At 34.2% G+C, this 27056-nt stretch overlaps 2 protein-coding genes across 25 annotated transcripts in view; one reads left to right on the top strand and one right to left on the bottom strand.

Annotated features, from left to right (window-relative positions):
- The window catches only part of Cacna1c (calcium voltage-gated channel subunit alpha1 C), a 699954-nt gene extending 689162 nt beyond the window's left edge, over positions 1-10792 (bottom strand). For 7 of the 20 annotated variants that reach the window (XM_046459854.2, XM_058584156.1, XM_058584158.1 and 4 more), the window contains exon 1: positions 10175-10790. In XM_046459854.2, coding sequence (XP_046315810.1) covers positions 10175-10313 — 139 coding nt within the window. In that variant the 5' untranslated portion in view covers positions 10314-10790. Of the gene's footprint in view, positions 1-10174 lie in introns of all 20 variants that reach the window. The other 13 variants (XM_058584166.1, XM_058584163.1, XM_058584167.1 and 10 more) reach the window with 5 other exon arrangements.
- Dcp1b (decapping mRNA 1B) overlaps positions 1-27056 on the top strand; it is a 66905-nt gene that overhangs the window by 17074 nt on the left and 22775 nt on the right. For all 5 annotated transcript variants that reach the window (XR_009228277.1, XR_009228276.1, XR_006855164.2 and 2 more), the window contains exons 4-6: positions 14704-14770; positions 17059-17194; positions 25024-25152. Coding sequence is in view for 2 of the 5 variants with exons in the window: in XM_058584183.1 (XP_058440166.1) it covers positions 14704-14770; positions 17059-17194; positions 25024-25152 (332 nt within the window). In the remaining 3 variants the exon portion in view is untranslated. The remainder of the gene's footprint in view (positions 1-14703; positions 14771-17058; positions 17195-25023; positions 25153-27056) is intronic.

Raw genomic sequence — 27056 nt, 5'->3', positions numbered from 1 at the left:
GGGAGGAATAGACAAATTCTAGATAGGGAAGAGGGTTGGAAGGGGAAAGGAGGAAGAATGGGCTTAGAAATGTTGGTGGGATGTGATGGTCATTATTATCCAAAATACATGTATGAAGACAGGAATTGGTATGAATATACTTTGTATACAACCAGAGATATGAAAAATTGTGCTCTCTATGTCTATTAAGAATATGCATTCCTCTGTCATATATAAATTTTTAAAAAATCCTGTGTGGTTCCTGTATAGAAACTCAAAGCACTAAATAATTTTAGCACTTTACACAGGAACTAATCTGCTCCTTAAGGTTAATTTCACATAGATAGTAGTAACAGCCAAAAGTTGCTGGAAATAATTGTGAGTTATGAGAATGCCATCTATCCTATTAGATAGATGTGAGATATCTGATAGTTCTAGGATGAAATATAAGGTGGGAAAATGTTTGATTCATCTGTGTGAATAAAATAATGCACAATGCATATATATGTGTGTGTGTGTGTATATATATATATATATATATCATATATATGTAATATGTGTTCTTTATGAAATTTTATTTAGGTTCTAAAATCTCTAGGGATGTAGCCTTAAAATTATTAGACTCTCATTGAAATATTATGATTTAAGACGTTTATTCACTACAAACTTGATATTTTAATTATCATACATGAAAACAAGTCATATCCTTGTATTCCCATGGCTCTGTTAAACCATGGCAATGAAGTTCAAATAGTAAGGCTTATGTTAAAGATATTTTATCTGCAAATGAAATAAGATAATTTTTTGTTTCTTATAGAAACAACCAAATATGTAGCTCTTTATTTAAAAAGAGGTAATATTAGCAAACACTCAGTTTAAATAGAATCTTGTGAGCATTTATTATAAAAGAAAAAATAAATGGTACCTTATCAAAAGTAACAATTTCATGAAATTAAAAACTTCTATTCTTCTCAGTACACCTTTTTAAAAAATGAAAAGGTAAAACACAGACTGGGAAAAAGTATTGGGAATGCATACAGCTTACATAGCACTTATATTGAGCTGTTTTGAATAAAATTTCCATGAACATTCTTGTTTATGTTTTTTAGGTGCTGATATCTCTTGGGTTTCTACCTAGGAGTGGAATTGGTGGAGTCATAGTGTAGGGATTTGTTTATCTTTAGCAGATAGTGCCAAATGGTTTTCTAAAGTTGTGTGCCTACTTATATTCTCACCAACAATGTGTAAGAGTTCTAGTTGTTCCATATCCTTTTAAAACTTGATATTATTGGTTCTTTTAATTTAGCTTTCTTGGGAATTCTGGCATGATAGCTTATTATGGTTTTATTTTGCATTTTTACATAACTGATCATGTTGAGCATTTCTTTTATGCTTCTTGGACATTATAAAAACAATTAAATATATAACTTTTTATTATAAACAGGTAGTAATATCAAATACTAAATTTGGATATGCAGATTAAAGCTGGATTGTAGATTAAAGATTAAAGCTATTCAGGAATACCTCCTGAATATCTAAAATTTAAAAGACTGATATTGCTATGTGTTAATGGGGATGAAGAGCAAGTGAAACTCACACATCACTGGAGAGAGAGTAAAATGCTACAACCACTTTGGAGTCATCAATTTCTTATATATTTAAGCATATAATTACCATGTGATCCAGCCAACTGCCACTCATAGGTATTTACTGAAGAGAAATGAAATGAAAACTATATCCACAGACTCCTACACAAATGTTCATGGCAGTTTTGTCCATAATAGCGAAAGGGAGTAACCCAGATGGCTATCAATAAGTGGATAAACAAATTGTGGTGCACTAATATAATGGAATACTACTCAGCAATAAAAATAATTGAACTATTGATGTATTCAACAACACAGATGAATTTCAAAAACATGTTGAACAAAAGAAGCCATCTTCAAAGAAGTATATACTACATGATTCCATTTATATGAAGTCTAAGAATAGGCAAAACTAATCTGTGGTGATAAAAGTCAGAAAATGGTTCCCTCTGGGGTTGGTAGCAGAAGTGAGGGTTGTAGGTGTTGACTGGAAAAGGATGATAAGAATGTTTTAGATCTTGTTTTGGGTTGTAGTTACATGAGAGTGTGCTATTCTCAAAACTCACTGAACAGAGAACATTTTAGAATCTATATTTTATTGTATATAAATTATTTCCCAGTTTTAAAAAGTAGAAATAATTGAACCTTATAAAATGAGATTTTAAAGAAACGAATACTCAAGTATAGCTTGTTATCTTTCTTTTCCTTTTGCCATGGGGAGATGGAACCCAGGGCCTCCTACGTGATAGGCAAGAACTACACCCCCAGCCCTTGCCTTTCTTTTTTTATCCTGACATTCGTTAACCACTATTTCATCTAACCCTGATCTCTCATAGGTTGATTAGGATATTACACTAACTTTCCTGGAGTTGCATCTTGGCTTCCTCAACCTGGGAATATAGCAATCCTTGTTCTAAAACATATCCACAGTACTTTCAACCAGTATGATACCAAAAGCCTTTGATGTAGCTTGACCTCAACTGAAAGTTTGAGCTAATGTGGGGTAATAGACATAGTTTAGTTTGCATTTCTCATTTCCAGATCACTTAATATATACCCCCTGGCCTTAGCTTGAGACATCTTCTGTCTTCACAGGGTCAGAGAAAAAAAAAGTCTTCTGTTTGTAGAAAATATGAAAACCAATACAACTTAAACTTTTTCCTGAATAGAAGGAATTGATCTTCTATTTTGGTCTTAAGAGTCAGTTTTTCAAAAAGTCAGATTTGTAGCATCTAGATTTCAATCCTTTCCCTAAAGCAAATGTATAACAAATGATTAATAAACTTTTAAAATGTAATTGTAGGTATTTTCTTGACAATCATAAATTAATTTTAAATAAGTTATAAAGTGTAAACATTAATTTCTTCCACAGCTCCAGTTAAAATGTACCTGTATACACCCTTAATAAATAATACCAATGAGAGAGTCAAATTTGCAATGATAGGTCATAATTGGGAAGCAACATTGTTCACTGTACTTAGAATGCATTTTATGAAATCTTTTCTCTGCCATTATATATCATTAATTAATTGGTTACTGATTATGTAAGCATGATTAATAAATTATAGGCCCCTATGGACTGAGACCATAGCTTATATTTTATTTATATTCTCTGATACCAAATGAACACAGAAAACAAATAGATCTGGATATGAGAGAGACATGTACAATGGACTTAAGGTAATTCACAAATCATTTACATTAATTCTAGAAATGTTACTTATGTATATATGACTGATGATTTTGTCTAGCATTTTGAAGCATCAGTATGCTTAAGATAAAGCTTTGAAAATATTCTGCTTGGAGTGATTGATTCAAAAGAGCTAAACATTTGCCCAGCTTTCAAAAATTCCTTCCTATTCCCCACTTAATGGTAGAGATTGAAAATACCATTTCTTAAACTATTACCAAGCAGTAATTAAAACTGAACTGTGTACTTTGCCCTTTCTGTGGCTGAGGATACTGACAAATCCATGCTTTTTAAGTCTTCTAGATTTCAGGCTACATGGGAGAAAAAAAAAATCTTCCAATTTAACAAATTCTAAGACTCTGAGATTTTATCACTCTTTTCTTAATCTTGGAATCAATTTAAACAGTTATTACAGAAGCAATTTGTAAGGTTAATAGTGAACCATGTGTAAATTTATTACTAAGAAAATGAAAGCCACATGATCTGCCCATAAATAATTGATAGTTTATTTTTCCATTTGAAGATATTTATCATATATTGATAGCCTCAAATAGTTCTTAATCTTCATTAGGTCATAAAAGCCTTTGAGAATCTGATAAATTTTTTTCCTCTCTCCCCCTTCCTTCCCACCTCTTTTTTTCCTCCCCTCCCTCCCTCCCTCCCTCCCTTCTTTTTTTTTTTAAAGAGAGAGAGAGACAGAATTTTAATATTTATTTTTTAGTTATCGGCGGACACAACATCTTTGTTTGTATGTGGTGCTGAGGATCAAACCCGGGCCACACGCATGCCAGGCAAGCTCGCTACTGCTTGAGCCACATCCCCAGCCCCCCTCCCTTCTTTTTTTCCTTCCTCCCTCTCTCCTTCTTGTCTTCCCTTCCTCAAATATTTTTTAATAGCCTACCATGTACCAGATATTGTTCCAGGAGGCCTATGCTTTGTACCTCTCCATCCTCTGAAATACCTATTTGCATATATACATACCATTTAACAGATAATTTTAGGGATATTATTGAACTTCTGAAATGCTCTAGGGTCAAGAAACATCTTAAATATAATTTACAGCTAAAAATACTTGACATTCTTGCCAGGCAGAAACTTAGTATTTGCAGGAATAACAATAGAATGCCTTTCTTTTTAGGATTACCCAGCAATATAGATCTTCAAAGTAAACTCATTCAAATTATGAATAATGTGGAATGGGAGACAAGGAATTTGCTACGTCATATCCAGACTAGACAACCTATACAATCTTGAAGTTTTTTTACTGCATGTGAGAGGAGTTGTTGGTTGCCCCAGGTAACCTTCAAGAACTTTAAGTCTGTACTTCTTAATGAGAAAGAAAAGAAAGCCACTGAAATTTAAAAATTATAATGTGATCACTGAATTCACTTTGTGTCTTTAATCTTCCTTTACCATTCTAACTGAAAAATTGACCTATTTATTATGCCCCATTGCATAGAGAGCTAGTGTGTTTTAATATATGATTAAGGGTTACACATCTACTATGACTTGAGTGATGGAACTTGTCACTCTGACCTTAAATCCAGAATTAACTTTTTCTTCTCTGTCAGTACTCCACTCATGCTGAAAAGAAGGGATCTAAACTCTGAAGGAGACAATTTATCTAAAGAACTGCCATTCTGTCAATTAAAGAAGTCTCTGTTGGGCATAGTGACACATCCCTGTAAATCCCAGTGACTTGGGGGCTCAGGCAGGAGGATAACAAGTTTGAGACCAGCCTCAGCAACTTAGCAAAACCCTGTCTCCAAAAAAATAGGGCTGGGGTTTTGGCTCAGCCGTAGAGTGCTCGTCTAGCACATGAGGGGCCCTGGGTTCTATCTTCAGCACCACATAAAAAATAATAAATATATAAATAAATAAAGGTATTGTGTCCAACTACAACTAAAAAATAAATATATTTAAAAAAAAAAAAAAGGGCCTGGGATATAGCTCAGTGGTAAAATACCCTTGGGTTCAATCCCCAGTACCTGCCCCCCCCCAAAAAAAATGCTCTTAAAGACTTCAAGTAAAATTTCACTTTTGAGCCTTGGTATCTGGATTTCATAGTTTGTTTTTCCATGTGTTGAGTGGTGATATCTGATAACTCCTTGAAACACACACACACAAGCATGTGTATGATAATGGGTAAACCATACTTCTTTTCATCCAGACCACACAACTTCTACAACTTCTACACTTCCATCATAAACGAGTAGGGACTCACATATAGGACAGTCACCTTAGTGGGAAAAAAAAAAAAAAAAAATATATATATATATATATATATATATATATATATATATATATATATATACATACACACACACACACACACACACACACACTTATTTAACTTAACAACCTGGCATGCTTTGATGAAGAAGAACCCATGTGGCAAAATTATATAAGTGACATATAGCTACTATGTGAGAATATAATCAAAGTAGAGTCCCTGAACCATGAATATTTAAGATTCTTGGCTTTACCAAGGAACCATCCATGTAGTAATGCTATTTGGATTCATACACTGCAGTTGAGGCTTAGAGTTGTATGATATTTTATATTTTTGTTTGAGAAAGCCCAGTTTGAGGCCTAGAAGAAGTTTAAATCTTGGCAGAGACAGTTTGAATTCCAAAACATTTCTTCAATGCTTAGTGAGTGAAGCATCTTTAGTCTGTGTGCCCTAACACAGTACTTTGCATATTGTAAGTGGTCATTATGGCTGTATTGAGTTGTTCATGTGTATTCTTTTACATTCTGTTTTTTGTTACTGGGTTTTGTCCAGAACTTATTTAGAAAATGGTTTCGAATAATCTAATTCAGGAATCAAGTTTAATTTACTTCTTAAACCCACAGAAGGAAAATTTATAATTGTTCCACATTCTTATCAGTTTTGGAGGAAGAAAAGCTATTTTGACCAAGAACTGATGTTAGAATTATTCTATATACAACCTAAGGGCTTTTATTTCAGAGTAGAACCAAAACATGACTTAACTGCTTACAACTAAAAAGACTTGGAAAAGTGGTATGTCCTATATCCATACTCATGGATTAAAGTCAAAATTTTAAAAGTACAGAAACTCTTGAGTCACTTTTCTTGTATTAGAAAGTAGCAATAAAGTCTTCTGATTAAACCAGTGCTATGTAAAATCTTAGAAATTTTTCAGTGACCATGTGTTTTATAGTTAGGCTATTTTCAGCAAAGCTGTTTCTGTCATTGTTAAACACTCGATTAAATCATCTGATTCAAATATGAGGACGTCTGTTCTTCATTGTAATATATCTTTTACCTGTAGAAATACTCTCTGTTTTATATTTAGTTTAAACATACTTTTCTGACAAACTACAATTATGTAAAACTGGATTTATTTCCCTACATTAAGATTCACTTAAAGAATTTTCAGTGTGTTGCTGGAATAATTGACATTGCATATAAATCTTATATTTGTAAGATAATTTAGGTACTTGTAATGTAAACTTGAGATTACTATTATCTGACATGACTGGAATATAAATATAGTAGTTTTCTTCTAGACCAAGTTACTGTTGGTTACTTTGTTCTGTGTTCTTCCATAATGAAGAGAAATGTGTTTGACTTTGCAGATTTGTTGTATACTTTGAGCTCTTCCTTGCTAGTGCCTGACAAGTAGTTCAGAAGAATGATATGTGTTAGAATTGTTGTAATAATAAACACACATACAATGAGTATATTAGTGTCTGCACTCATATCCTAATGGCAAAATCCCATCAACATTACTTATGCCTACAGATGTGAAGTATTTGAGGCAAAAGAAACCCATAGTGAAGTTACAAGGAAAATAGAAGGGACATTATTAGTTGAATCCTCATTCTGTAATCTCTGGTAGAAGGTGTCATTGAATGGTAGAGGTGTCTAACACATGTAGGCCACAATGCTTAATGAAGCCAGAATTGATATTAGCAAGGATTGCCCATGATTTGAGCTTTAAGTCTTCACTTTCAGTTTAACTCAGCAGTTATTTGAACAAATAACTCTGTTCCACACTAGTTGCTGTGCTGGATACATTAACATAGCCCTACCCTTCAGGAGTTTATAGCCTAGTGAAGGGAACAGATATATAAATACATATATACACACACACACACACACACACACAAAAGCACACAAATGTACAAAAGAAGCTATGGGAACAGAGTAAAAATTGGGAGTTAGAAGAGTGAAAATACTGGGTCTTCAAGGATGAATAGGGGTTCAAAGAAAGGAAGATGTTTAAGGAAATCCCTGTTTGGAATTTGTGGCCTAGGAAATTTTGAAATTAACCATCAAGGTTATAAACAAAGTGAAAATATAAATTTATGTGGCCAAAAAAGCAGATTAAGTTGTTGATATTTCTATTTATTATTAAGTGTGGGTTTTCCTACTTCCTAATTTTTTCAGAAGTTTCTTGACTCTCTTAAATCTCTTAGAGATTTCCCCTGAAATAAAATTAGGAATCAGTACACAGGGTAGAAGATTCCACCTGACTTTTTGTGACCCTGAAGGTAATAGCAAAAGTCAACATTCTCAATTGGGGAGGGTATGGCTTCTGCGTGGATTAGAAGATCTAATGACCTAGCATGCATTTGTTATAAAGGAAAACTTTCTGAAAGATAAATCCATCTTTTACTAGTATACTTATAGTGTACTAGTACATATTAATTTAATCCACATTAGCATAATACTTTAGTTACAGGTTTTTTGTTTACCTGTTTGTTTTTAATGGTCTTAACTTTCTAATGAAGTTTATTTAGAAAGGGGAGGGTTGTTTTTACTGTTCAGGTTTTCTACTGTTTCCCCCCTAATGCTCATGAGTATTAGTCACCCATAAAATAGAAACTGCTTCTCATCTGCTGTGAACCTTCCAATATCCCAACATCATGGGATCCCTGATTTGTGAGGTGCAGTAAAACTATGTCACATGAAAAGAACCAGACCCAGAACCAAAGATAACAGTGCTATGTAGACTCTCCGTGGCCGGTGAAGATTTTGTTTTACAAGATGTGTCCGTGTTTGGTTAGTAAAGCCAAAGCAGAAGGTGAATGAAAGAACATTACTTTAAAGGCATTAAAGAACACACCAAAGGAAAGCATTTTTTTAGCGCAGACATTCCAAACTGGGTAGAAGCACAGAATCAGCCCAGAGCCAGCCAAGCATGGCCTGTTTCCCATCTATGGATGCCAGTTACATAGGCAACGAAATTGCTGTTCCGACACTTACTGCTGTAAAAATACTGCCCCTACTAGAAACCTCCATTCCCCTGCTTTTTCTTTTTCCTTCCTTCTTCTCCCATCTTTTTCTTTCCTCATTCATTTCCTTTCTTCTATCCTTCCTTTTTTCCTTTTGAGAGTCCACATGAACCTTGGTCTAAAGAAGACTTTTCCAATCTTATAGCCAAACCTAGAAATCAATCAAATATTAAAATGATTTTTTTTTACTACTTCATTTCTTTCTCCTGGGAGGCTGGAAGGGGCACATATTTTAGAGAAAACAGAATCAAGAAAATGACTGGCTAACCCTTCGAGCCTTGTTAGATCACAGGTTCTTCCTTAGCAAAATAGGTTACTGAACTGCACACTTCTTAGTTGACTTGTAGGTCTGAAATTTCACGGTTATAGCTTCCTAACTGTTAAAGTATCTTTCAGTCTTCCAAAGGGTGAGACTGCATGTGCCTGCTGCTTACCACCAAGTCCTAGTCATCAGTATCGTCCAACTTGTAAAAGCTTGAACAAAATAAATGGTGCAGTTAATCAAGAAATACTGTATTTAAACAAAGTTTCTAAAACAGGCATTCATACCAAATATATGATTAGATGCCTTCATCTTTACATTGAGATTATTATTCTAGTCATTTGAGAAAGACTTCTTGAAAAGAATGGAGTCTGAAGAAATTTTCTTAGAATTTTGCTCTATTCCAAAATGCCCAAAAGAGATTTGTGTAACTCGTCACTACCATGTTTCCATGGCTTTTGCTAGTAAAAGAGAGGACCTGTCAGCCTTCCAAGAAAAACACATTTCCCTTTCCTTTTGACAGGAATAAGTGAAGGGAGGGAAGGAAGCAAGAACGGAGAGAAACAGTGAGCCCAAGCCCCACCAAAGCAGACAGCCTGACTATTTAAACTTTACCAGGCATCATTTAAACTAACGATAACATGCCTTCTTTTTAAAATTTACACAAATATTAGCCCGAATCCTTGTTAAATGATTACAAGCTACCATTTATGATTTGGAGTGGAAAGGTATTTGGGGTAAAATATAAAACAAATGCTAAATATCTTGGGCAGATTGAATAGAAATATTTGTTAGAAACATAGACAGAATGGGGTAAATCTGAAATGAACTAATGCACCATGCTAATGAGAATCAAAGGGTTCCAAATGAAAATGTGCATTTAAGTGATATTTGATGTTGGCTGTAATGACCTCTAACTCTCCTCTTAAAATTTGATTAGCTTGCTATTTTTCCACTAAAGAAACTTAAAAGAAGAAAATTCCTTTATTGAATATAATCAGCTTGCTCTCTGTCTTATCTGTGTGTACACACAAAGTTCAGACATGAAATCTAACATAGAAATTTTCTTCTCCCTGATCTTTCTCACAGAATTAAAAGGAAAGTAGAAGATAGATGTTTTACTATATAAAGGCAGTGTTGCATTCCTTGTTACCTGATATATCATCTTTTCAGTTGAAAATTTTCAAAGAATAGCATTAACCAGGATTGTGCAATTTTAGGCAAAATTTCACAACTGTGCTGCTAAAGTCCCCATTAAATAAAAGAGGACTGCTGAAGAGATGAGTCCTTAGAGTGGAAAGCCATCAGAATGTGACTAGGTATCATTAGGCTGTAAAGAGTAAATTTGTAAACATGTTCTTCCTATTCTTCACTTCACTTTTGGTTTCTTACCTCCAGGAGAGATGTAGAAACAGTTGAGTTGAGCTTCATGCACCAATGTACCCTTGAACTTTACCTCTGTTTCGGCAGACAGGTGACTGGAAAGCGGCTGATATGCAGGTGTAGAGGGCTGAACAAATGCTCGGAGCATTGCAAATTTCCAGATGTGTACTAATAGGTTAATTTTAAAACTAAACAAATATCCTGCTTTTGATCTTTTCTCCTTGTAATTTTTTAAAACTCAGAAACTATTCCTGAAGGGACATTTTGGAATCACAAAAGTTTACAGGGTCCATACAATGGCTGCAAATTTAGACTACTTTTAAGTTTTAGAATTCTAAAAGCACACCTTTCTTGTTTCTTGTCTTTTCCTACCTTCCCTGCTGTGCTCACTGCCAGTGTCTGGACAGGCCTCTCACCCAGTGGCTTTACAGGAAACCTTGGATTGAAATGTGAAGTTAATGGTTTCTGTCAGCCTGTCAGTTCATCACCTCCAGAAGGCATGATGAACTCTGGTTTTTGTATATCACCACGAGCTGTTCTGATATGCCCTCTTGTGTAGAAGAGTGATAGGTTTGTACAGAGGTTGGTAGACCTTGGGCAGAAAACTTCAGTTGGAATGTGCACTTTAATGGAATTCACAGCCCCTTTCCCAGTGGAATGCCTCTCAAGTTGCAAAACTATTTTAGGTAGGAAAAAAAAATTTAGAACCAGTTCTAAATTTTATCTTGGTGCCACCTTTCAGTGGCCAGGACAGTTGATAAACCTATTTTTCAATCCACCCCACCCCACCGACACGCACACGAGCTATTTAAACTTTATGTTCGAACTAAATCCTAACTGGGATGAGAAAATTATTTCAAAATGATCCCATTTTAAAACCATGTTGCTTTAAAGATAAATGTTCAGGCCCTAAAGCAGTCTCCCTGGTGTCTTAAATAATTACTACAAACCCATTCTTTTTTTCACTCTGAGTTGACATTTGAAAGATGTTTTTCTAGCATTTTCTCTCCATAAATCTGTATTCCAGTTATCTCATGGTAGTGTCAATGTCAAGTCAAGCTGCTTTTCTGTTGTATCAACAGTTTCCTTGGCATCCTACCCTTGTGAAAATCTAGTTCCTTATGTCTAATGCCATAAGTGTCTAATATTGAGAAGAATGACACCCAAAATGTTTCTACTAATGGAGTTAACAACACCGATAGCTGGCTTTTCCTCTGCCATTGGGCCTTCTGTTTCTTGTTTTATACTGTGTTTTTCTCCCTTTCTATCACCTTTGTCCTTTGATAGTTTTGGGAAACTCAGTATCCAAGGAAAGAATGTTTTCCCTGGAGCCAAAAAAAGAACAGAGCAGGCTTCTAGGATTGTAACTAAAATTAAAGCCACCAAAACACATAAACTAATTCCAATTTATTTAGTGGTTGAACATCAATAATCCAATCTGCTTTTACCTACAAGAATAGGAGAGTAGGAAGGTTGGTGTGTAGGAATCTTTGTAGGGAATGAGTGCTGTGGACTGGAAACAACTTTGAATGTGAAGTTTCCAGATACGCATTTAAAGATCCTAAGATGAAAGAATTTTATCTTGATACAAAAACTATCATAAAGAACACATCACATTGTGGCACATACCTATAATCCCAGTGGCTCAGGAGGCTGAGGCAGGAGGATCATAAGTTCAAAGTGAGACTCAGCAATTCAGCGAGACCCTGTCTCTAAATAAAATATAGAAGGGCTGAGAATATAGCTCACTTAAGCACCCCTGGGTTCAATTCCCAGTACCAAAGGGGGGTGGGGGAAGGGAACACAGCAACTTCAGAACTCAGATGTTCTTGTTTTCCTTAAAAGATTGTCAGTGTCCTAAGGAGGAACACATTGATGTTCAACCACTTAATAAGTTGGAATTAGTTTTGTGTTTTGGTGGCTTTAATTTTAGTCTGATTTTTATCTAAAAGGTTAACATGCATCAAGAAAAAGCTGGGATTTTGTGTCCACTTTTATCCCCTTCAAATATAGGTGGATAAAATAAAGATTCCTCATACACTGAGAATTACACAAAGTTTAAAACCTCATTGCCAACTCTTGGCAAGTTAATAATTCAGATTCGTAAGGTTCCTCTTTAAGATCCCTGCTTAAAATAGCACTCACAAAACATTTTCATAACTTTTGCTCTCTGAGTTTTTACTGTCAAGAAGCAGAAGTTTCATACCTTGGCATTGACCAGGAAAGGAGGGGGGGAAACGGTAGAGTTAAAATATCCCAGCTGTTTTAATGACAAAATAATATTAATATAAATAAATGTTTTGAATTTTTTTATTTTAAAAATGTTTTCCTTTAAAATTTTTATTTTGTTGGCCTTTATTGTTCTATCATAATATTGTTTCTGTTTTCAATGAAGATTTCAAAAATGCATGTATAGTTAATACATGATTAATACCACCAGATTCTCAACTAGATATTTATAAATGTATTTTGGAACTGTTTTAACCTTTACTATAAAGATGATGGAGATAGGCATATACTAAATTTACTGTATAACTCATTTTGAAAAATTATTGAAGGAGTCTAGTGACTATATTATACATTCTTTCAGTACTAAATGATTAAATTATAGTCATATCTAATCTTTCAACAATTTTAAATTTACTGTACAGACATTTTAGATTTGTTATTAAGTTTTATTTTTTCAAGTGCCCTATCCTAAAGCTCATAAAGCCAGTTTTTTAGTTAACATATTTCTGGGAGAAGGGGAAGGGAGGGAAGTTTCTAGGCATAATCTGAGCATCAGGTTTCTGAATATTTAAAAATAAAAATGAAATGTGTTTATGAAATATGCAAATGGAGGACAGAAACAATGATGTCTTGAAGCCAGGAAGTTTAGAAATCCTAATTTCATTTTCAATCTATATTCATTTGTGTAAGAAGCATTTACCAAATGCCTATTGTGTTAAGGTGCTATATTTTCAAGGAAATAACTTTATTTAGACTGTGTATGTGTGTGTGTGTGTGTGTGTGTGCGCGTGCGCGCAGGAACAGGACTACTACACATGGCTGTATGGACTTAAAGAATTCCAATAAACAAAATAAATCCCTCTAGTGATTTCCCTTTGACTTTCATGAGATTTCCCCTGATCTCTGCACCTTTCTTTTACTTTTTCTTCTCTAGCTTCTTCTACATATGAAAGAAAACATACAAACCTTGACCTTCTGAGTTTGGCTTATCTTGCTTAACTTAATGGTCTCAAGTTCCATTCATTTTCCTGCAAATGACATGATTACATTTTATTTATGGCTGAATAAAATTCTGTTGTGCACATATAACACATTTTCTTTATCCTTTCATCTATTGATGGACACCTAGGCTGGTTCCATAGTTTGGCTATTGTGAATTGTGCTGCTAGAAACTTGGGTACGCATATGTCCCTATGTTATGATGACTTTAATTCTTTAGGATAAATACCAAGGAGTGATATAGCTAGGTTTTATGGTGATTCCATGCCTTGTCTTTTTGAGAAACCTCCATACTGATTTGCAAGTGGTTATACTAATTTACCATCCCACCAACAATGTAAAAATGTTTCTTTTTCTCCACTTCCTCTCCAGCATTTATTATTGTTTGTATTCTTGATGACGGCCATTCTGACTGATATATGAAATGAAATCCCAGTGTAGTTTTGATTTGCATTTCCCTACTTTCTAAAAATGTTGCACAGTTTTTCATATATTTATTGGCCATTTTCTTTTGAGAAGTGTCTGTTTAGTTCATTTGCCCATTTATTAATTGGGTTATTTTTGGTATAGTTTTTTGAACTCTTTATATATTCTAGATATTAATCCTATGTCAGAAAAGTAGCTAGCAAAGATTGTTCTCCCATTCTGTAGGCTCTTTCTTCACATTCCTAATTGTTTCCTTTGCTGTGCAGAAGGTTTTTAATTTGATGTCGTCCCACTTACTAATTTTTGGCATTATTTCCCGAGCTTTAGGGATCCTATTGAGAAAGTTGTTGACTGTGCCTATGTCCTAATGTTGACCCTAGATTTTCTTCTAGGAGCTTTGTAGTTTCTGATCTAATTCCAAGGTTTGTTCCATTTTGAGTTGGTTTTTGTGCAGGGTGAGAAATAGGGTCTAGTTTCATTCTTCTACATAAGGATAACCAGTTTTTCCAGCACCATTTTTTAAACAGTCTGTGTTTTCTTCAATGTATGTTTTTGGCACCTTTGTCAAGGATCTGATGACTGTAGATGTGTAGATTTGTCTCTGTCTTCTATTCTGTTCCATTGGTCTATGTGTCTGTTTTTATGCCAGTATTATGCATTTTTTGTTACTGTAGCTCTATAGTATCATTTGTAGTCAGGTATTGTGATGACTTCTAGTGCTAGATTTTTAAGCTTCACTCCAATATTGGCTTCATTTATTTCATAATTATTGAATAAATTAATTTAATACATAAATTATTAGGTATTTTAAGATGAAAAGGAAATTTTTTTTCTATTTTGTGGTTTTGAGGATGCTCATACTTTGTTCAATGTGTTTTTTGCAGTGTCCATTTATGGAATTTGGTTTTACGATAAGGAAGAATGCCAAAGAATTGCAGAGCTTATGAAAAAGTAAGTGTTGAAAAGCTAAATATTTTTCAGGACCTAATGCTTTTGTTGTATTTCTAAGTGTCTATAACTGTGCCATAATCTTAACAGGATGCATCTCTTATAGCAATCATTTCACAGTGATCAAGAAAACATTTATTACTACTTAATGAATGAAAAGTAGACATAGGAAATGATTTGCTACATTTCACTAGATTTATCATCTAGAGTGACTCAACTCATTTTGTTCTGCCTATGTGAAATACATGAAATATAAGTTGTTCCAGATGGCAGTTTTCCTTAATATTTTCATTTGTAAATTTGCATTTTTTTTTTTTGCTTTGAAAAGTTATCAGTAAAAAGAACATTCAGAGCCATCCTAAAAGGCTGCTCCAGATCCTCTAACATTTTCCATTTCCTTTCTTTCCTAAATACTTGCTTTAACTATATGTCCATGTTTGTAGGAGCTCTGAATATCCTCCCATGTCTCAAGTGTCAAACACCAAGTACTTAAGATAGTCTTCCTGTTCTATCTCTGGAAAACGGTTTACATTACTGCCTGTCTTCCCACTCTTAGCTTCCCTGATTGCATTGAAAGGAAAGCCCAGGTAGCTGGGCACGGTGGTGTAGACCTGTAATCCCAGCAATTTGGAAGGCTGAGATTCCAAGTTCGAGGCCAGCTCCAGCCACTTAGTGAGACCCTCAGCAACTCAGTGAGACCCTGTCTCAAAATAAACAAATAAAAAAGGGCTGGGATGTAGCTCAGTGGTAAAGTGTTCTTGGGTTAGATTCCCAGTATAATTTTAAAAAAAGAAAGAAAGGAGAGCCCAAGTAAGCATGCTGTCTGCTCTGATTAGTTTACTTTGATCAGTTCCTGAGCCCTAGGGCTGCTCATTGTGAGGCAGTTATTTCCCTGATATTTATGAGGATGGGTAAGAGACTCAGAATGAAATATTGTTTCCTACAGTGCTGGCTCTCAGCCTGGGACTGGACTAAGTCAAGCACATAGGACAGCTGCTGCCCACGTGCATGTGATGCTGCAGCTTTGTCTGCAAAAGAACCAATTTCCATTTTAAAATCCTGAGGCAGAAAATTATTAAAAAGTGACCCCAAGAAAATGAAAAATGGGGAACACTTTTTTAATAAAAAAATTGATTCCTGAAAATCTAGCTTGCAAGAGCTAATTTTAGATAACTAGCTCAAGTTGCAGATGGTGATTAAGTGTGTTCAAACTGGTATTTAACACCATAACAATGAGTTCCTAGAACATTCATGTTATTGTAAATCGTGCAGTGGATAATAATAGCAGGATTTTTCATATAGATTAAAAAATACCCTGTAACTCAGCCAAGAGGCCATGGTAAAATTGTCAGCATTCTGCAGTAATTGCTTAACAGCTCGGTCAGGAAATTGATTATTTACTAGCAATAAGCAGCCAACTTGTGGGAACAGACCCCTGTCCCAGTTAGAATTAAATCTCTCAATAAATTCTCAGATCTCTTTTTACTGTAAACTTCATGACAATAATAAAAGAATTTGAGCTGAAAGTCAAAGCACACAAAGTGAAAGGCATTTTTCTCAACATTACCTTGCAACATGTAGGAGCAATCTGGTCTCCCTCTGTGTTGTTTTCAGGGCAACAAAATACACTCTTCATTTCATTGCCGTAAGCGCCTTTTAAAATGCTCCTCTTTTCAAAATTGGGATGGATTCTGCACTGTGTCTCTACTGCCAAGGAAGTATAGGATTTGAGCCGCTACACTCAAACTTGCTTTGGCTTCAAGGCACTCTGGGACAAGAAAGGGGAAAAAAAATTCTCTTTGTTGTGCAGTTTCCTCACTACTTGAAAACTCTAAATAGGGCTTTCTTAGCAGTGAATGACAGAGTCCTTTCAAGTGCTCTAAACTAGGAGCTGGCAAACTAACTTCTGAAAGAGAGCAGATAGTGAATATTTTAAGCTTTTCAGGCCATATGATCTCTGTTGCAGCTACTCAGCTCTGCTACAGTACTAGGAAAGCAGCCTTACACAATGCAGAAACAAATGAGCAGGGCTGTGTTTCTAACTTTCTTTACAAAAATGGGTGGGGCACTGAATTTGACCTGCTGGTTATAGTTTGCTGACCCCTACTCAATATTCATAATGTAGTCAATTAAGACCTCACCTCTCGTTTTTCTTCTTTGAATTCCTGAAGTGTTATTTCTAATATGGTTGTAAGAGGATGAAAACAACTGGGTAAGAACTGGGATGGTTTTTAAAGCCATTTGTGTTAAATCAGTTTTCCTTATGTGGCTCTTTCCCTCTGTTTTTCTAGCCTAACTCAGTATGAACAGTTGAAAGCCCATCAGGAAGCTGCAGCAGGAATTTCCCCAGTGATGCCCAATTCTGGAGAGGGCAAAGAAGTAGATATCTTACGAATGCTTACCAAAGCCAAAGATGAATACACAAAGGTGAGCTTTTACCCTTTCTTGTGATACATACTTCAATTCCATTATGGGAATATTATCATTAAGAAAGACGGGTCACTATTCCAAGTAAAATTGCATGGAAAACAAAATGTTTATTTGCTTTTAGGAGGTTAATGGAAACTGCTTTTAAGTGAATTAAAAGGTAGCTTGAGAAATCAATAGTCTTTATATAAAAAAACAGCATCCAGTTAGAAGATGCACTAGGAAAGAAGACACCAATAATAGGGTAACAAGGGGCTGTGGGCACTTGCCTGGCATGTGTGAGGCACTGGGTTTGATTCTCAGCACCACATATAAATAAATAAAATAAAGGTCTATCAACAACTAAAAAAATTTTTTTAAATAGTAGTGACAAATTGCATAAAATCCTTTGTAATAAAATTCATCCAAAAAATGGACAAAACCTGAAGAGAAAAACTTAATAATTTTTGGAAAGCATAAAAATAGACTTGAACAAATATAATTATATGCCCTGTTTTCAGATGAGAAAATTCAACATAAAGTTCTCCTTAAGTCCATAAATTTGAAGTAACCCCTAAGCAAGTACCACTGGTTTCTTTTCTCCTCTTCCTCCTCCTCCTTTTTTTCCTCCTCCTTGTAGAGCTAGACAAGTTGACCATAAGGTTCATGTAAAGAAATATACAGGGAATAATAACTGGAAAATCCCTAGCAAAGAACAACAATATTGGCAAGGGTGGGGATAAAGGGACATAAAGGGATAGGGGTGGGAGGCAGGGGCAGAACAAGCTCTACCCGATATTAAAATTTGATATTAAAAATTGAGTTCTAAACTTTTAAAACAATATGAATTGATGGTATTGATACACAAACAGCCAGATGGACCAATGGAATAGATGAGAAGGTCCAGAATTAGACCCAAGTATATGAGAAATTTAGGATCTAATAAAGGTAACTATTTCAGTTACTTAAATGGATTTTTAAATAAACAAGTTGTTTAGGCAACTTGTATTATTTAGAAGAGTACAAAATTGAATCTATACTTTATACCATATGCTGGGGTACATTTCAAATGTATTAGAAATTCATATAACAAAAGAAAACTTATAAGGATTTCTTTGCAATCTAGGAATAGAGAAATCTTCCTAACTGTGCCTTAAAAGCAATTAATTTCAACTACATAAAAATAAACAGTGAATATTTTTTCAAAGTTTTAAAAAAGAAGCAAAGTGAAAAATTATAAAAACAACAGAGAAAAAAAAATTTGCACCTAAAAAATAGGAAGTGGGCTAATTTCCCTATTTTATAAAGAGCTACCAAAAATTGAGAAGTAAAAGATTAACCCTCTCTAGAAAAATGGACAAAAATAAAATTAAGAAGAAAGAAAAGAAAAATCTTAGAATTTTTATTAAAGTAGCTAAAATAAGTATATGTAACTGAATATCAATATCATATTATAACATAATTACTTGGAAAAATAAGAATAACTTCAAAATAGTGTTAGTGGGTTATATTTTAAGGGAAAAAGAATTACAAAGAAATTATGAACTTAAGTGGTTTTATTGTTAGTAGGAATATTAGAATTATAATTTCTCAATTGTCATGGATATAATAAATAAGAAATTACATTAATGTGTCTGGAGCCAAATCCTCAGTGTAAGAGTGAAAAAAAAAGAAATCAAATAAATTAAGTTAAAACTGTATAATGTTAAATATTATTAGTTCACATTTTGTTTCTTAAGTATAGAAACAAAGAATACTGAATCCCCTGAAAAGATCTAGAAATACATGACAACTCAGTAGCAATAAGTATTTTTTGTCCCACAGTGAAAATTTGGTTTCATTTTTATCTTAGAGAGTTTTTATCATTAAAATATCTTATTCAACAATTCATATCTATGTCATACCCGTGATTAAGTATCTAAGGAGCAAAGAAACTCAGTATCTGCCCTTACTCTTGGACTCACTTGACAGCATGTTGGATGCCCACAGATGTAAGGAGTGCTAGAGCTGGGAATCCAGGAGCGGATGACACAACCTCCTGCCTTTCAGAACTTTACAGTTGAGTGGGACAATAATCATACCTTAATAACAATACAGAAAATGCAATGAGAGAAATGTGTTAGTCTACGTAGAATCTGGCAAGGATTTGTGATAATCCAGGAGAACAACTTCTCAGGATTCTTCCTTAGAGGAGATTCTGTAATAGATTGTCCTTTTTTTTTTTTTTTAAATAGTTTCCAATGCTTTTACTCACATGATTTTTTTTAAAATTCTAATTTGTTATGTATGGCAGCAGAATGCATTACAATTCATATTATACATATAGAACATAAATTTTCATATCTCTGGTTGTACACAAAGTAAAGTCACACCATTCGTGTCTTCATACATGTACTTAGGGTGATGATGACCATCTCATTCCACCATACCCCTAAATGAACTCTAGATAGAGCACTAAACACTTCTATCATCCAGATTGTTATTTCTAAGTATTATTTTCCCCTAAAAGGTATCTGGGGTCTTTGGAGAAATTTCAAATTGCAGGTCTGGGATAGTAAAGCCACAAATCACTTTATATTATACCTGTGGTTTGGACTATTTTCTCCCTCATTTTATTTGCCTTTCAGAATCCACATATCCTTCCAGGCCACTTTTTACATGGAATTTTTCCACATTTCTACAAATTACCTTCCCGGTAAACCTTTCTTCCATCTGTGTTGTTCTCTCTCCCCCACACAGTCTACGTCTCTGTAGAACTTATTTTGTTTTTTCTCATTTATTACATTTAAGTCAACTTCTCCCACAACACTATCAATTCATTGAGATCAAAATAACATTATATTTATCTTTATGTCCCCATAGTTTTGTTGTTATAAAATGTTGACATGAAATGCAGATGTTTAATTAGAGTACAGACTGTTTTTCTATAAAAATCAAATACACTATTGTCATGTATGTAAGAAATATAAATCAATAAATCAATAAATCAAATACATAATGTCAGTTGCTCCCACTATGAGACAAATAATAGAAGAAATTATTCCTTTCTCCATTAGCAGCCATATGATACAATGTAACTTTCTAGAAGCACCTGCATAATCATGTAGGGGTCTAAATGCTTAGTTTTTCACTGGGTGGTGAATGAACCCTTGGCTCTTTAGGCCTTTGACAACATGGCCTCGGGTTATTCTTAACCCCACTATCTTCTACAAATATTTGAAACTCCTGCCAAGCAGAATAGCAATTTTGCTTTCTGGAAGTGCCTTCTTGTCTTTTCTCATGCTGTCCCCTCCCTTTCTTCACCCAGTCACATACGATCAACATTTCAAGGCCCATTTCAAGTGTTCTTTCTCTGTCATTTAACCTGACCTAAACAACTAGAGGTGTGTGTCCCCTATTAACTTCCAATGTCGAGGTAACCGTTCTTCCATCTGGTTGTCCCCTCTACCACACACAGCATTTCAGGAAAATAAGATCATAAATAGGTATAAAGAAAGGTGGGAAATGGAAAGAGGGTAAAGAGAGAAAGAAAATAAGATTTTCCTCAGAATTCTTGTGGAGAAGTGAGTCCCCATTATTGGAAGTGTCTAAGAAGAGATGGAAAGATTATCTATTGGGAATGTTATAAAAGAATTTCACTTTTCTAGGAAACTGTTAAACTAAGACTTCTGAGATCCTTTTCAATTCTAGAATTTTTTTGGTCAGTTTTATTTTTTAAATTATTTTTTATTTTTTGAAAAGTAAAATTACATATGTTATTGTATATCTCATGATTTTATACATGTATACATTATGGAATGGTTAATCAAGCTTAATTAACATGCATTACCCCATATATGTAATATTTTTTGTGAACACTTAAAAGCTACTCTTTTTGCAACTTTCAAGTATACAATATATTGTTATTAATTATAGTCACCATGAATCACACTAGATCTCTTAAGTTTATTTCCTCCTTTCTGATTTTGTATCCTTTAACCAACATCTCCCCAGGCCCCCCACCATCAGCCTCTGATAGCCACCATTCTACTCTCTGCTTCTGTGAGTTTTATTTTTTTAAATGCCACATAAAAGTGAGATCATGTGGCCTTTGTCTCTCTTGCCTGGTTGATTTCCTTTGATATAAGATCTCAGGATTCATTCATGTTTTCACAAATGACAGGATTTCCTTTCTTTAAAAGGCTGAATAATATCTCATTATGAATATATACCACATTTTCTCTATTTGTCTGTTGATGGACACTTAGGTTGATTCCTTATCTTGGTATTGTGAATAACGCTGCGATGAACTTGGGAGTGAAGTTATCTCTTTCACATATTGATTTCGTATTCTCTGGATATATACCCAGAAGTGGGATAGCTGGATCTTATGGTAGTTCTATATTTAATTTTTTGAGGAACCTCCATATTGTTTTCCATAATAGTTGTACTAATTTACATTCCAACCAACAATGTAAGGGTTCCCTTTTCTTCACATCTTTACCAACACTTGTTATATTTTGTTTTTTTTTTTATAACAGCCATTTTAACTGGAGTGAGATGATATTGTGGTTTTGATTTGCATTTCCACCTATGCTGGGCAAAGTTTTACCACTGAGCTACACCCCAACCTGAGCATTTTTAAAATATGCTTGTTGGCCATTTGTATATCTTCTTTTGAAAAATGTTCCTTCGGGTCCTTTGCCCATTTTTTAAAATCAGGTTATGTTTTCTTACTTTTGAGTTGTTTGAGTTCCTAACGTATTTTGTATATTAAGCCCTTAGCACATGTATAGTTTGCAGAATATTTTCTTCCATTCCATAGGTTATGTCTTTACTCTGTTGTTTCATTGCTGTACAGAAGCTTTATAATTTTATATAATCCCATTTGTCTATTTTTGGTTTTGTTGCCTGTCCTTTGGGGTCATAGCCAAAAAGAATAAATAAATAAATAAACAAACAAATAAATAAATAATTGCCCAGACTGATGTCGTAAACCTTTTTCCATATATTTTTTTCTAGTATTTTTGCAGTTTTAAGTTTTAAACTTAAGTCTCTGTAGAATTCCTCATGAAAATCCCAAGAAGTAAAAGAGGAAAAGTTTTGAGCTATATTTAGGTATATGATATTGGTAAACTAAAGCCTAGTAACACAACTTTTTACAGAAAGCTAATAAAACAATATAAACATTTAATTTTTGCTAATATTTTATGCTTCTTTAGAAACAACTTTCTATGAATCTGCTTTAAAGGACAATATTAATTTGTGTGCCATCTCCCTTTACCTCTTCCTTATTTAACTTGTAGTTGAAATTAAAGCAAATAGTAAAATAACGTTTAAAAAGTTCAGTAAGAAAAAGAACCAGCTTCAGCAGTGATGTGTGGGTTGCACAGTGAGGTTCTGGATATTTAGTAGTGGACTGTTTTTGTTGACTTAAGACAAGAGTCCCTCATTTTTAGATAGAATTGTGATTTATTTAATTGTCTCTTTTGATGTTCAATGAGGAAATTCTAAAATGTGAAAAATAAAAGGAAAAGATACATATACATAATGGAATACTATTCAGCCATAAATTTAGATGACATCCTTTTGTGGATGGATCTGAAAGATATTACATTAAGTGAAATAAGCCAGACACAGAAAAACAAATACTACATGATCTCATTTGGAATCTAAAGGTAACCTCAGAAAATATAATAGTGGTTATCAGAGACTGAGGAGGAGAGGGAGGTTGAGGATGGGAAGAGATTGGTCAATGGGTACGGTGTTACGGTTCAGAGAAATCAGTTCTAGGGTCCTGTGATACAGTGAGGTGACTGTAGTGAACAATAATGAACATTTTGAAATAGCTAGAAGGGAGGTTTTTGTATGTTATTGACACAAGGAAATGGTAAATCTATGAGGGATAGATGTACTAATAAACCTGATTTGATCATTAAACAATATATATTGTATAGAAGCATTACATTGTACCTCATAGGTATGCATAATTGTTATGTATCAACTTTTAAATTTTTAGTTAATAAAAGAGAAAGCACCTATAATCCATAACCCAAAATGTCTGCTTTTGGCACTTTTATTTTATTTTTTTCAGACATTTCTCTTGGCCCAGACACATATTTGTGTATGTGTGATTGATAAAATGGGACATAGTTTTTTAGGTTTTAAAGAAATGCTTCAGGTTCTCCATGAAGAATCCATTACATATGTTTTCAAAAGCTGTGTTTTTTCCCAAGTATTTTAAAATTATTTGGATTAAAGGAAGCCTAGAAAATTAAACAACTGGAAAATTAGCTACAAAGTACTGAGGTGAATAATGTTTAATTCTGAGCAATTTGATAGGGAGCAATTTTTATAAAGCAATGCCTCTCAGAGAAATAGACAGTTGTAGTAACATAGAAGATAGTTTCTAGAGACACAGTAAGTGGAAAAAGCTACCTAGGAGCATAAAGAGAGGCAAACAGCCTTTTGGCCCATCTGGATATCAGCATGGGGAAGGTGGGAAAAATATGTTTTCTTTGCTTGAAATTTAGTTCATAGAAAATTAGTGAAAGTAAATATCTACTTTATTGCAAATAGAAAGCAAAAATGAAAGGTATTTCACACGAAAATCTTTTAAGTGACGATATCTCAGTAGTATTCTTGTCTTGCCTTGTTGGTTATCCATGTCGTAGGATAGTTAGGGCAGCTGGCCATCAGCCATACCATCACCATCATCATTCACCTAAGAATAAGAAATAACACTTTTATGACTCATAAAGTGATTTAGCATCCCATTTAATACTAGGGCCACACACCCAAATGATTGACAGAATTCTTGAAAGAATATAGAATGTTGTATGGTTAACCTTATAAATCTTAAGTACACTCAGTAGTAATATATCCCATGCTCCCATATCCTTGAATTTAAAAATGTACCCCAATAACTGGAAAACACATTGGGAACCTTGGGTTCCTGAGGGATAAGATTGTGTTTATAGCTCGTTCTATATCAGGTACAGTGTGAAATGTCTTGTAGCCTGAGGCCTGGACTATACAGTTGAAACTAATGATGCTGTAGAGAATCTATAGTACAGAAGGTAGTGTTTTTATAGTGTTTTATTTGATGCTTTAGCAAAGTAGACACCAACATCATTGCTGTTCTCCTTTTGTTATGAATCCCACTGTGTTAGCAATTGCATGGTTGGTTAGATTAATGGATGTTAATGAGTCAGCATTTGAAATGATAAGGCTTGTCTCTTGTCTCTTTCTCTATGAAAATCTAATTTGTAGTGAGTGGCTCAGAACACTCAGATTTGAATTATTGTGTTTATGCAAGAAGCTATTTATTAGATAAAGATGATATTAGTAATTTTTAAATCAGTGGTTTGAGTCAGCTCTTATTCTTGGTTTGTAGACCAAAAAGGTTTAGTTGCTTTGATGTAATATATTCAGTAACTCTCCCACAAATGGAGGGAAAATCCTCTATTCTATTCCAGACATGTTATTTAAGGAATAGTTTCTGTAACTGTTTATCATTGAAAAGCATTAGAGCATATCTTTTAAGACTACTACTTAAACAAATAGATAGCCTTTCAATTATACAAGGATTTGAGAACTCTAGACCCTCAGGCTGATGTTGTTGGCAATAGTTTAGGGCACTGAATTGTACAACTAAGAAAAATTAAAATTAAAATTTGATTTATACCCAAATATAGCTCAAACCACAGAAATTTAAGAAATTATCCCTTGTGCATGAGACCTATAAAAGGGGGGAAAAAAAAATCACCTACCAATTAAATAAGAAACAGAAGGTGTTTAAAAAAAAAAAAAAAAAACACTAAGGCAATCTTTTACACCAAAGATTGAGGTGTTTGTTTTTTCCATTTCAGTATAAAACCTGTTCTGAGCCAAAACAGATAAGGAGTTCATCTGCCATCTATGATAACCCTAATCTCATCAAACCAATCCCAGTAAAACCCAGTGACAACCAGCAGCAGCTCATACCTCAGCCCAGCCAGGTAAGTTCTCTGCTTCTTTAATCTCAGCCTCTCTGTGGAATTCTTACAGAACTTTTACCCAGAGTGTATCAGCGGAGGGCCTGGTGCCATTGAAGAATGCTGAAGGTCAATCTAGGAAAAATTTCAAGTTAAAATTTTTTATTATTAATGATTTATTTTTCCTAGACAGAGGTTAAAGTTTTTACTTTGTGTATTTACCACCTTCTGTGCTCATGTCTTGTGGACTTGAATGCCTTAGAAGATACTTGTTTTAAAAACCATCATCAGATGACCAATAACATGTTGTCTGAGGCAACAGAAACATTTCCCACTGGTTCTATATTCTTTCTGGGGTAGGTGGTTTCCAAGGTCACTGAAAGAACAACCACCAAAGCTACAAAACTGAATTTAATATTTCTTTTTTTGGAGGGGGTGTGAGGGATTGAACTCAGGGGTGCTCGGCCACTAAGCCATATCCCCAGCCCTATTTTTTTATTTTATTTAGAGACAGGGTCTCACCAAGTTGCTTACAGCCTCGCTTTTTTGCTGAGGCTGGCTTTGAACTTGCAATCCTCTTGCCTCAGCCTCCCAAGCCGCTAGGATTACAGGTGTGCACCACCATACCCGGCAGTGAAGTTAATATTTCTGAGCACTTCCTTATGCCAAGCATAGGGCTAGGTAGGAACTATGTGAAGAGAATGGGGTATTTGTTCTCGATGAGCTCAGTGTTTAAAGGAGTGATTTAAAAACCTCCTGTAGAGGGAGGAGGGGAGGGAAAAGGGAGGAAATGAAAAAGGAGTGAGATGATAAAGTTATGTGCATGTATGAATATGGTATAATGAATCCCAACATTATATATAATTACAATGCACCAATAAAAAATTTTAAAATAAAAATCCCCTGTAGACCTGATGACTTGTCACTGTATTTGCAATTTAAAACATAAATGTGGCAGCTTTATATGCAATTTAAAACATAAAAAATAGCAGATTTTTTGTCAATGTATGTTTATGTATTATATATATGTGTGTGTATGTGTATATATATACATATATTTCAGAATAGTACAGCAATAACAAAACTTGCTAATCTGAAAGTCTCATTTATTGCAAATATAGTGTCTGTCATTTAATTATGGTTATTCCTGATTAAAGGTTTTTCTTCAAGGAATTAGTTTAAATCAAAATTCTGAAAATGAACAGGGAGCCAAAGATGAAGACTAAGAAGTCTTTTCTCATTTCTTTTAGCTTTCTTTTTATTGCTTTCCATGGAAATTTTTATTGTATTTTAATAGAGAAACCAGAATATATTGACTTTAGAATGGAGCTCATGTTTTCTTAATGCAACAGTGCAGAAGGTGGCCAAAAGAGGTGGAGTTGATCCAGAGAGGAAGAGAGGAGCTCTCTAGCTGGCTGGCCTAGACACAGTGTACATATCTGATAACTGTTCTTTAAAAAGCCACTGGGATATAGTTGAAAAGATCAAGTTGTAGTAAATGACTTATGTTTCTTTCCAGCTCTAGATTTCTGTAATTCTGTGAAAAGCTATCAGGAACCTAAACTCCTCCTATTTCTGTGTATTCTCAATACCTTTGTACTCTACAGGCTTAGGTGGACTTCCTGTTGTAGAGAGTGTTTATCTGTTAGTATATGTAATTTTGCCCCATAGTAGTTTCCAACCCCAGGCCCCTCGAGGATCTCATGTCTACTTTTTCAATCAGCAGACATGAAAATATAATGACTATCTTAGGGGTAAGAGGGTATGAAAGTATTTGACATTAAAAAGAAAGTCTCAAAATTTTCAAGTTTATAATTTTTTCATTCTCTCTAATTGATCCTTTTAAATAGAATAAATCATCAGTTAGGTAAGTTATGTTTTGTAGCCCTCTTCCATAACCAAATTGTGTGTGAACCCATTTTCAGATA

Source organism: Marmota monax, unplaced genomic scaffold (genome assembly GCF_021218885.2).
Source record: "Marmota monax isolate L192 unplaced genomic scaffold, Marmota_monax_Labrador192_F-V1.1 WCK01_AAM20220418_F8-fsc00163, whole genome shotgun sequence".
Classification (NCBI taxonomy): Eukaryota; Metazoa; Chordata; class Mammalia; order Rodentia; family Sciuridae; genus Marmota; species Marmota monax.
This window is presented reverse-complemented; position numbering and strand designations above follow the sequence as displayed.